The following is a 12,339-nucleotide window of genomic DNA, read 5'->3' on the forward strand; positions in this document are numbered from 1 at the left end:
ACAAAGCTTCAATGTCTAGGAACAAAACTGTGAATTCATTAAAGTTCAGCCGTTAAAATTTTCTTGTTTTCTAGATCACCATCCCGAAACTAATCAAATTCGAAAGGAAATTGACTTTATTCTCAACAAATTAAATGTTGAAATCGAACTTTATGAACCAGAAATGAACCACGACGAAGTTCGAATCAACTTTACTCTTACGGGAGACAATAAAATAGATGCTGCCGACTACATTGAAGAAATGGTAAGACAATTTTCATTAGGATAACATTCAGGCTAAATTTTTGGGGGGTAAAGAGAGTCTGGGGTCTACTCCTTTCTAATTCTAGGCCATAGCTATACATGATTTATATTTTCATGTAACTTTTGACACTAAATAATGATATTTCTCGTCAATTGTCAAAACCACCTAGTTATTAAGAGACCTTGTTTCCTTGTTACTGATTTGAGTGTGTTTATCAGTAGCCGCTTAATTTTTGAATTTTTTCTTTCTTGTGATGCATTTGTTTTGTATCAAATTTTCATCCCTGCTCCCACTCATGGGGATCGATGCACTTTTATATTTATTTAATCTAAAGAATAAGGATCCTCCAGAGCCACTGCTGGCGCATAGGGGGTAAAATTGACGTTTCGGCTGTTGTGTCTTTTATGCAGGGGCAACTAACAAGCATGTCGTCCAACCTTACCGTGGCGGGATCAAACCCCGGTCTCTGTATTGCCCAATCGCCACAAATGGCAATACAGTGATAGATGGCAATACAAAACGGATTTGTATTGCCAAGGACAGAATCAATCCACTGTGCTGCAACATTTAATGTATCCCCGGGCTCTGTATTGCCCTATCGCCACAAATGGCAATACAAATGTATTGTATTGCCAACATTTAATGTATCCCCGGGCTCTGTATTGCCCTATCGCCACAAATGGCCACAAATGGCAATACAGCGATAGATGGCAATGCATAACGGATTTTTATTGCCAAGGACAGAATCAATCCACTGTGCTGCAAAATTTAATGTAAAGAGACAGACACAAACAATAATAGTTTTTTTCTAATGATACAACTAAATTAACAACATATCTTCACAAATCCGTTACAGTTAACCTCTAAGATAAATTTATGAGCGATAGATGTCTTACTCCCCTTTTGAAAGATCTTCGAAATTCCTTCCTGAAATTTTGGTTACGTTCTCCTTTAACGCAACAGGTTCGATTAAATTTTTATATATAATTTTAATGGGTAGAATATTAAAATTTGTAATGAAACAAAAGAAAAAAAATTGTAATAGTTATTTATTGCTAAGTTAATTCAGAAAAACAACTAAGATAATGTTCATTATTTTTAGTTTTAAGAAAGTAAGGTTGGGAATTTTTCAGAGAAGGAATAATATCCGGAATTATCGTTTTTTACTCGCTAATGTTACGTTTCAATGTATTAAGGTAATTAAACAATTTGTTTTATGGCTATTGATATGATTTTGGTGTCATAAGGATCACATTCTTGTAAATGCTAGTAAAAACTGAAAAACACAAATAATTTTTTTCTAAGCTCTCTATGGTGCATCACTTATAAAATAAAATAAAAGCTTGACCTTTTATAGGCTAATATCAAGTGAACAATATTTGGAACACTTCAATATTTTAGGGTCAAAAAAAAAAGAAAAAGAAAAGGACTAAATTAGACATGATAAAAATCAATTTACTTTTAACGGTAAATTTTGTTTGTTTCCAGGTCAGAAATGGAGAATTTCAAGTACTAATGGGCGATGAAATTATGCCTGCTGACTACACATCTTCGAAATTTGTGCATGTATCAGGCTCACCAGTCTTACGCCAACAAAGGAAGCTTAATTTTGAAACTCTAGAAAACCGCGAAATTATAGCCGAGCCTCTGAACAAAGATATTCCTTATTTTGCTATAATCTTAACCATGTGCATCGTATCAAGCTTCTTGATCTTAGCCTTGATCATCAGCTTGCTCTTGTATCGTAAGAAAACAACTGGAGAATATCCTAAAGGAGGAGGAGCTCCACTTGCTTATGGAGTTCATTGCAGAGGGAAAACAGAGGACATTATACCAAGAGGATTTCCCCGAGTTGGTTTGGATGATAAGGAGTTTCAAAGGTCTAAACCGCTTTCTCCAGTTCTGCCAAGATTTATGAAGAGTGGAAATACTGAGTCAATGAAGCTTTAACTGTGGCCATGAAACCTATTTGATAAAAGCCAGTGGAATTTACTTTTAATGTGTTTGATTTGATTGTTTGGTCGACTTTTTGACCCTTGGTTATAAAACTATGATTTTAAGAAGCTGAATTCAAAGAGAAAACACCATTTTCATGAAATGAAAATGACGTTTTTGGTAAGCTGAGGCCTCAAAACCTTGAAAGAAGAATCTGTTTTTGATTTTTTTTTTCTTCTGCTGGGAATATTAAGTTGCGAAAATGACACCAATTATGAGACGAATCTTTTTAGTAAAATTATGGAACATAAAGTATGAGCAATTATATTCATATATTATGCAATATTAAATTTAGTGTAGTTAAATGTATAAACCATAAAATATTGGGTTTTAAAATGTCATCCAACCACATAGAATTTAATAGCAATATTGTGTTTGTTTTTTATTTGCCTATTTTTGATTTTTTACAGCTGTAAGTTTTAAATTAAGAACCGGCCATTGCTTCACCGTTTTCGCTTGGAATTTTCTCTCTTTTTACGCAATTGGTCGTTTCATTGGTCGTTTCATCATTTTCGTTTCAAAATTTTAATGTTTCTTTTGCGAATCTTTCGTCACTTCTCAAAGTTAAATTGTTACTACTAACTTATTTATGCGTTTCTTAATAAATTTATATTTATGTATTTGTTCTGAGTACTCCAGCCTGAGAAAATATCGCATGGCAAGGCTATTAACACCCTTTTTTTCATTATCAACCGTTCACACATCCTGAGTGAAATACTGTCAACAGAAAGTGTATTCTATTCAACATTGAAGGATCGTTATAACAGGGATTCCAACTATAAGATCTGGGGAAATGTTCGAACAAAAATTCCTTAGCCAGAAAAGTCATATCCTGGAAAGTACGCATTTTATCATTTTATATGCGATTCAATTCTGCACATGGAGGAGGGGACCTAATACCCCTACTATTTCCTCTGGGCTCCCTTATTTCTAGATACTATACCTTTTTTAATTAAAGAAAAATGAAAAGTTCAGAATGTCTTTAAAGACACTAAAAAATGACCGTTTCAATTTCAAAAAGTAAATAAATAATTTTGTATGGTTGTAACCCTAATAGCTTAATCGCAAGATTGACAACCACTTATGTTTTGTTATCAACAACTACTAAAGTTATTTTACCGTGCTTCATAGCAGCCTCAGTTAAAAGTGTATAGATCTTCCAAACAAAGCAAAATAAAGCTAGTTAAGTACACAGATGAAGAAAGATATGGACAGAGAGAAATTGATAATTCTGTATTTACAAGGATCTAAATTTGGAGTTTTATACACTTTGGGAAATGAAGATGGCAAGGACAGTGGCCACAGTCAATGCAGTGTAGCTAGTGAATCTCCCGAATGAAATTTTGCCAGATTAACCATTTTTTCATTTTTTAAATTTAAGAGAATCTTTGTGTAGCACTGTATTCTTTGAGATATGGTGTTCTGAAAACACATTATTTTTCTACCAAGATTCTACAGTACTGCAGTTAGGCCGTGTCTTTTACACAGGGGAAAATGTTGCTGATATTCTCAAAACCTGGTACTGCTTCACAGGATCATGAGTATTCTTAGAAAAGCAAGCAACAGTACTGGTTGGCCCAGCCTCTAATTTAGAGGAATTTTTTGATCATTCGTGAATGACTTCAATAAGCCCATCAACTAAATTTGTCTTTTTCTGTCACTATTTGTCAAAGTGACAAGACAAACATTGAGGCAAATAACCTCACTGATTCCTGAGAGAGGAAACGTCTATAGAAGAGAGGTTCAAAACAGCTTTGTGTCAGTTCCTACAAATTTAGCTTCAATAGAATTACACAACCTAGCGATTTAACTAGGTGGAAAATTAGCGAAGTAACCAGCACTTTTGATGTTTCTAGTGCCATATACTGTGAAGTGCTCCTAAACAGGATCGTTACTATCTTTACTAGTTTGAGGAGCGGGAGCAAGAGATTTTACCGATTGGCTGGTTTTTACCGATTGTTTTTTGTCAATAACTAACATAAAGTCCGTTTTGAATACAATACGTAAAATCACTGCACAAGTCGGTAAAACCGCTGCATTTATCAACCGAGATTCAGATTTTGGTAGATATCTTGTCACTGTTTTAATGCTGTTTGTTGAACCAAATGAAAAATGTGGCACCATCTGTAAAATCACGGCAGGAGTAGGTAAAACTGCTCTGTCTACCGACCAAGTTCGAAATTGTCTATAGATCAAATGTCAGTATTCTCATGGTATTTTTTGCTGCGATTTTATTGACTTCTTTTTTTTTACCGAGTGACTAAAAAAATTGGGGGGTGTCCTCCTCCCCCCATAGGTGACGACCCACCATGCTCCCAAATCCCCAAAACTTGGTCAAAATCAGCTCGTTCATTTCGATAGCTACCCCATATTTAGAGAGGGATGAAGAGCAATGGGAAGGATCGTTTCTTAAGTTTTATCTTTCTCGTGGTACATTAACTTAATAGTTAATGTACCACGTCTAATGTAACATCTAAAATTTGTCCTTTGCTACGAATTTTACAATCCGGGCTTAATTCCTGGTGATCCCCCCACACCCATGCCTTAATATAAGTTCCACTTGTGTCCGAAAATTGGAAGTAGCTAACTTTTCCCAAATGACTTTATTTCCATGCTTCGACTTAAGCAATCTTTTATTTAATGGATCCCCTTAACTGGGTGTCAATGAACGAGGAAATGTAGAAAATAGTGAATAATTAGTTCAAAACTAACCTCAGGTTTTGGTTCGACTTGCTGTGTTTTCCAGAAGAAAAATAGATGGCATTGTAAACTTTCAATTGAATAGACACGCTTAGAATTACAGTAAAGATTACAAAAATTACGAGGAAAATCATCTAAGTAAAGGTACAATAATACTTAAAATAGCTACTATTATAGATATATTTTGTAGTATCAAATGTGTCAACAATTCTAGGGAGGACGGGAATTGTGGTAACTGCCCTACGTCTCTCTATATTTTCAAAACTACATATTGAACATGTTTACAATGTTGTTGAATTGGTGACTCTGTAAGCAAGTAAGTAAAATTTTACTGCCCATCATAATCCACAACAGCACACAACTGACGGAGTGAGAAAAAAACACAGCGAACATAAAACCACTTAAGCAACGAAAACCTTATAGAAAAACGTATTGGAAAATCGAACAAACATTAGCCGCTTTCGTAACAACTCAGTTCTTTTTCGGACAGCACCAAAGGGGCTGACTGCACATCTGGTCGATACAGTGGTATCACTAGTCCAAAGGGGCAGCCAAAGCAGGCATTTTGCATATTTGTAAAAACACTTTCTAATATCAGTTCTAGTGAAAAGCTGCAAAAAAAAAACAAAAGAAAAAACAAAAAACACAGAGCAATAAAATGCGGGAATGCAAAAGCATTGCAAACAGATTCTGGGATACGGCGACTAAACTTAAAGTACATAGTAACTAAAAGGCCATAAGCTTTCCTAGTTTTAGTCGCGAAAAATCTTTAACAGCTATATACGATGTTTTGGGGTCCCGCTTTTGCTAGGAAAATAGAAAGAATAAAAGAAGAGACCCATGAGTGTTTCAAGCCATTTTTCAAAATATCCAGAAAAAGGGTTTTCGTAATCAAGCTCTACTTTAAAATAAACATCAATAACAGCTATCTTGGTTATCAGTTTGTCCAGAATGTGTTTTTTTCAATTTCTAAGGAGGCTGTGAGGGGAGCATACAAGAGGGAGAAAGGGAAACCCCCAGCTAAGGATTTTCTAGCAATGGGATTATAATGGTACCCTTTTAATCCCTTCTGACCTTTCAGGGTGAAGAAATGGCAACAGAACGTTGGTGTTGTTGATAATATCAAACGAAAAATTAGTATATTCAAGAGCTTTGAATTGAGCTCATTAGAATCTCTCTACGATGTCTCAGTAGCCTGCTATTCCTGCTATTCAGAAAACGATTTGTGATACTTACTAAGGGGGCTGGGAGGGGGAGTGTACTAGAAAGGAGATCGTAAACCTAAGGCTTAGGGTCTTGCCCATAGAGATTATAATGGCACCTCTTTCATGTTTCACAGCCTTTACATTCCAGAAATGGCACCGCAGATTGCAATAGCGCAATTTTGGTTCTATATGGCACTTGTGATGGCTTTATCATGACAAACTTATAAAATACCGTGTTAATAAAAAAAACTAGCTTTCAATTGAGTCTTTAAACAGCTCTATGATATTTCAGTACACCACTAGTGTCGAAAAAAAAGTAAACACGTCAGTTCTTCCCATGAGTTACATCATTTCACGTAAAATAGAGGAGGGGCAAAATTTAAGGGGAGGGGATCGATTCTATATTTTTTTTTTGTCCAAACAAATAACAAAAAAAAGGATTTTTCTGTGAAAATGCCATAAAGAGGCATTTCTTAAATTCAGGGAAAGGGGAAAAAATCTAGCGATGGTGTTTCTGGTCCCTCTCCCGATTGACGCCACTGCTTCCGATGCAACAGAGTACTTTCCCTTGTTGTTCAAGATGAGGGTCTGCAGCTTCCTTGTGGAGGTTTCCGACCATTGTGATTCTAATGAGGCACTTTTCATTTCAATCCGACGCTATGTTTGAGGGGTTTCAGGCTCTTATTTGAAATTTACACAAATTTAAATTCGCAGCTAACTTTTACCATTAAGATTAATTGAAACACTCGATGCTTTTCCTGTATTAGAACAAAAAGGAATTTTTTTCTGGTAATACAGCGTCTTTTTCAAAACATACTTTTAAACTTTCGATTTCTATGGACCAGAGCGGTTGGCGCACTAGGTTTGGAATCCTTTGGCCGAGAGGTGGGGTTCGATTCTTGGTGTGGCCGGTTATTTGGTTTGGAATGAGGGCCAGTGACATGACTCTGTAATCTCAGCCAGAGTTGATCCCGCTCTAATTGGATATCTCGAGAAATCTGAGGAAGGTAGGCAGAAAGGGTGTGCGAAAGCACCGAAGGCCCCCCCCCATTGCACTTCCTAGTAAAAGGGTATCGAAACGCAAAGAAGGCAGGGTGGTTGTCAGCCCTACTCATTTTAATTTTTGTTTGTTATGAATGTGACTCGGTTATTTATTGTAATTTCTATTCGTTTGGTATTTCATTTATTTATTGATGCTGCTTTGTGATAGTTTTACGCTTGGAAGATTATTTGAATTTATTTCTGCTCATTTATGGCTTAATGGAGCTGTTTATTTTTATTTGAAATTTTTTTTTGGAGTTTTTTTAATTAATATATGTATATATTTATTAATTTTGGAAGCGGAATAAGTAGAACAAATATACTAGAAAGGTTAGTTTTTACCATATAATTTAAAAAAAAGTTGATTTCACCTAAGCTAGCCTCTAAAGATTTTCGAGATTGCTGTTAATAATTTTGAGACTGATATTGCAAAAAAAACTGTGTGGCTAGTGAAAAGCGAGTATTCTCGCTCCGTACTGTAACATTCACCTTTTTACTATTAGTAAAAGTTGAATACCACTTTTAATGAAAAGCCAACATCAGTAATATTAGCATAAAGTACATAAGAAATGTAAAAAAATTCTTTCCGCGAGAGGTAAAGAACGAATTCAAAACTTAGTTTGAAAATCCTGATATTCTAGCAGGTGTTAGAAACTTTAGTACTAACTCTTTCCCTTTTTCCTTTTCTTTTGGCCTCTGTGTATGAGTTTTATTAAATATTAAGCGGCTATCACCCAAAAAGTAATTATTTGCCTAAGAAGGGAAGAGTCTTCACTTTGCACCGCTGAAAATAATTTACCACCCAGAAAATAAAATCCTGAGGATTCCGGAAATAATAACTGAAGCTCGTAACCCCACATGCCTGATAGTAAAGTGCTAATAGGACACACACTATGGGCACATGCGACGTGATGCAACTTCAAGGTCCATTTAACTTTTTCGGTTTGTCTAACGTGGTCTGCCAAGTCCCACTGGACTCCACATGTCCATGCAATAATTGACCACAGGAAACTGGTGTTGAATGTCAATTAAATGAGGAATAGCTCTGTGGCTAAACAGAATCTGACATTTAGAATAAGCTATTATTTCCTTAGTTTTCAATCAATTGGAGATATATTGCTCTCAACCCCAGCGAAAAAAGTCCATATGTCAATAAACCCACTTTTCAGAATATCTGGATTCTAATGAAGCTGTTAACCACATCTTACTAATATACATATTGTTCAATAGGCTATATAAGGTCTACTCATAAAAAAGCCTATCCCAAGCTCAGATGAGTTGATTCGCACTTAAAAGTCAAAATTTAAAAACAAACACAGCAAAAGAAAGAAATAAAAGAAAGTGATAAGATTGGTCAGAAAAAAAATTATGCGCAAGTCGAAATTTCAAAAAGATTAAAAAAATAAAACTACTAAAACTTATAAAGGAATTAAACCAGTTTAAAAAAAAAAAAGGTGAGTAAACAATAAAAGTAGGATAAATAACAAGGAAGGAGAGAATTGTTCGATTGATTTACTAATTTATTTTTGTAAATGTAGGAAACAACTTACAGAGAATTATAAATAAACTTTAGAAAATGAGTGGTAAAAATGGAGCGGAAGAGGTAACAATTTTTATGCTATATAACAATAATGTTGCATAAAAAACAGGAATAATCAGTAACTATGACTTAAATGTAAAGAAAGATATCTTTTCGCCTGCCCTCAAATAAACGCATTTCAATAAACATAGTTTTTACTGCTATTACACCACTAACAACAACTCACAGCAGCATCAACCCGCCCAAAGCCAACACAGCTACGCACGCTCTTCTTCCATCTCAATCTATGCGGCTCAATAGTAACCGAATTAATAGTAAGCGATGGGGCTCAATAGCAACCGAAACTTTAAAATACAAAATTATGATACCCATAGATACATAAAAAGAATTAAATTTTTATGTTAATTCCAAACTTAAAAAGCTCATTAAGTTTGATGTTGCCTCTCAAATGTTACAAACCTGAGAAAATTTATCCAGTTTTTTTTAAAATGTAGGAAACACCCCCAAAAGTCTTGGTCTTAATAAAAATCAAACCATCAGATTCACCAGTGGCCAGTGTTTACCCCCCCCCCCGAATATTACCCCCAGAAAATACCATCCGGAAAATACCCCCCTTTGAAAATACCCCACAGAAAATCCCCCAGGAAAATCCCCTCCCCCATGGAAAATAAGGCTTTCCAAGTTTGAGAATTTTATTTGAGTTTTTTTTTGTCATAGGGGGAAGGAATTTTGGTACTTGTGTATTATGCGCCACTCACTCAGGCTTACGCTGTGTAGACCACGAGAACAAACAGGTTTCTTTGCTAGTTTCTTTCAGCTTAGCGCGAGACAAGAAAAAGGTAAATGACAGAATATATGGTAAATTCATAATTTGGGCTATATATTTTTACATAAGGGGGGGGGGGATAAAGTATTTGGACAGTTTGAAGTCAGAAAACAGTTCTTACTTCATAATATGCAGAATAAGTGTACCCAACACATCTTTCATTCAGACCCGCTATACTTTACGCCCCTTCCTAATGTGCAAATATATATGCCCAAATCTGTTTTTAAAGTAGCGAATAAACTAAGGAAGAAAATGGTCTGTTCTCGAGTTTAACATAATAAACTTGAGCGAGTGGCGTATAAAACACAATTAGCGGAATTTTTCATGGAGAGAGAGAGCCGGTATTCCTGGTATTATTTAAAAACGAGCAGAAATTAAATAAAAAACTACCGTTTTTTCAATGAAAGTAAGGAACAAGTCAAAACTTAAAAAGAACAGAAATTATTACGTATTTTAAAAATTATAACAGTATTTATTTTACATTATATTCCATAGTATTTTATTTCACGGGGTGGGGGATATATTTTATGGGGTTATTTTCCACTGGGGATGGTATATTCTGAGGGCAATCGCTAGGGGGCTAACACATAGAACCAGATTCACCATATGAGAGAACCCTACTGTAAAAGCCTCCAGCTTCTGAATACAAGAACATGTAACGCAGTATTTTTCTTTGCCAGAATAAAGATCATGGATGCGCGTCTATTTTTTTTCCGTGATCGTACGAAACCAGTGGTTTCAGTAAGTCGGGAGAGGGCTCCTTTGATCGGAAACCGATAGTTCTACTGCCCCTTTTAATCGACCAGAAAGATTTGTGGGCGATTAGCCCCTTTTTTACACTCCCTTTTTTTCTCAAAGCCATCTGATCAGGATTTTGAGATAACTATTCTGTTCAGCACAGCTGAAGGGTCCAATAACTTTGGCTGTGGTGATAATATTACCCCCACAGCCTCTGGGGAAAGGGCTGTAACTTACGGAATGTGCCAATTGTTTACGTGTAGTATTTGTTGTTTGGAAGTATGCCAACATTTTTTTTTGATGGAGGGATTTCTGCTTGAGGAGAATTTTCCAATGTAATAGTTTTCCGTAGGAGGAGGCGGGACATTTTTGGGGGTGAACTTTCCAGGGGAAATTTTACACTGGGAGAATTTGCCAGAATTTCTGTACGAAATTGTTTATGTTTATAATAATTTGTCTTTACCGACTCTATTTTAGATGTGGGGATGTTCCGGGTAAATTCTCAGGCGGTTGGAATTGTCTTGAGGATTTTTCCATAGGGGGCGATTTTTGTGGGTTGAAATTCTCCATTGGAGAATTCCAAGAAACAAATTTGCCATGGGGATTCCCCACAGGAGCAACTTTCCGCTGGGTTGGGGGCCGGGAAAAATTTCCATCGGAGGGGGATCTTTGGTATGATTTGAAAAACGATCAGAAATTGAATTTTTTTTTTCAAACGGAAGCATGTTAGGGAGAATCTTTTGACAGGATGGTCCGACAGAAATTTTCCATAGAAGATTGAGTTTTCCGAGAAGGGGGTAACCTTGTCTAGGAGGACATTTATTTAGGGGAATTTTCCGTGAAGAGGAGACGAACCAGAATTACCAGCATTATTTGAAAAACCAAAAGAATGTAAATAAAAAACAAAGTTCTTTCAACTGAAAGTAAGGAGCTCTATTAGAACTTAAAACGAACAGAAATCAATTTGTATGTAAGAGGGAATGACTCCTCCTTAATACGTCGGTCTTTACGCTAAAGTTTTACTTTTTGTTCCAATTTTTTAAGAACGACTCTTGAAACACAAAGGGCGTTTAAGTAGAATAAAAAACCTCTTTAAAGGTACTAAAAAACTATATAAACTACAATTATGACCACTACTAATGCTAAGGATATAGAGGTAAAAATTTCAGGGAATAGTGAGGGGAAGGCTGAACTAATTCAAGACACATTGTGTGCAGATAGGTTGTTAAAAGGGTTAATCTAAGAATTGGCTGATTGTATTAAGTTGGAACTTCCAGGGAATAATGAGAGGGATGATCAATTGAACAAGAGGCATGCTACTACTACTACTCCTAACACTCCTACTACTACTACTACTACTACTATAACCATATCACTACTGCTACCACTACTACACTATTACTACTTCTAATACTATTACAACTACTATTTCTACTGTCGCTACTACAAAGGCTAAAACGTCGATACATTCCTCCATGGGGCAAAAAATACGAGAAAAGAAGACATACAAATATTATCCACGCAAAATATGATTGTTTTTTTTTTGTTGCTCATGAAGTATGCAGAGAAATGTTGACAATAGAGATTTTAATGGTATATTTATATTTGATCTTACAGTTGTGGGTTTCAGGTTCTATTTTAAATTCTCAAAATTTAATTGAATAGTAACAAATAATTTATCTAATAATCTGAAGCTAGGTTGTTATTTCTAGATCAAGGTCTATAGAAAAATGTTTTCCCACTTTTAAACACACTTTTAAGCTTTTGGCTATTATGAGTTGTGGTTCACTCTTATTAGGTTGCAGCTAGTGCTTTAATCATTTTGCCAGAACACAATTTTGTAAGACTCGATCTTCGATGTTTGCGAGAAAATGATTATTGTATCTAGATAGAAGATCGATTAATCGAACGGTGGCGTATCAAATGGAACGCTGACAAGATTGCAACAGCTCCTGGGGCATGGGCTGTATATTTTGGGATTCGTCAAATTTCTACATATAGGTTTTTTGATTAGGAGGGGGCATATTTAATCCTAGATATCTAGTTGTCA

General features: G+C 35.5%; 1 protein-coding gene across 1 annotated transcript in view; it reads left to right on the forward strand.

The window, feature by feature from the left end:
- Window positions 1-2,859, forward strand: part of LOC136029706 (uncharacterized) — a gene marked incomplete in the record, with an annotated part of 113,871 nt that extends 111,012 nt beyond the window's left edge. The window contains 2 exon segments of the mRNA XM_065708209.1: window positions 75-244; window positions 1,733-2,859. Coding sequence (XP_065564281.1) covers window positions 75-244; window positions 1,733-2,194 — 632 coding nt within the window.
- Between the last annotated feature and the right edge of the window lie 9,480 nt (window positions 2,860-12,339).

The sequence above is a fragment of the Artemia franciscana genome, chromosome 7 (genome assembly GCF_032884065.1).
Source record: "Artemia franciscana chromosome 7, ASM3288406v1, whole genome shotgun sequence".
Taxonomy (NCBI): domain Eukaryota; kingdom Metazoa; phylum Arthropoda; class Branchiopoda; order Anostraca; family Artemiidae; genus Artemia; species Artemia franciscana.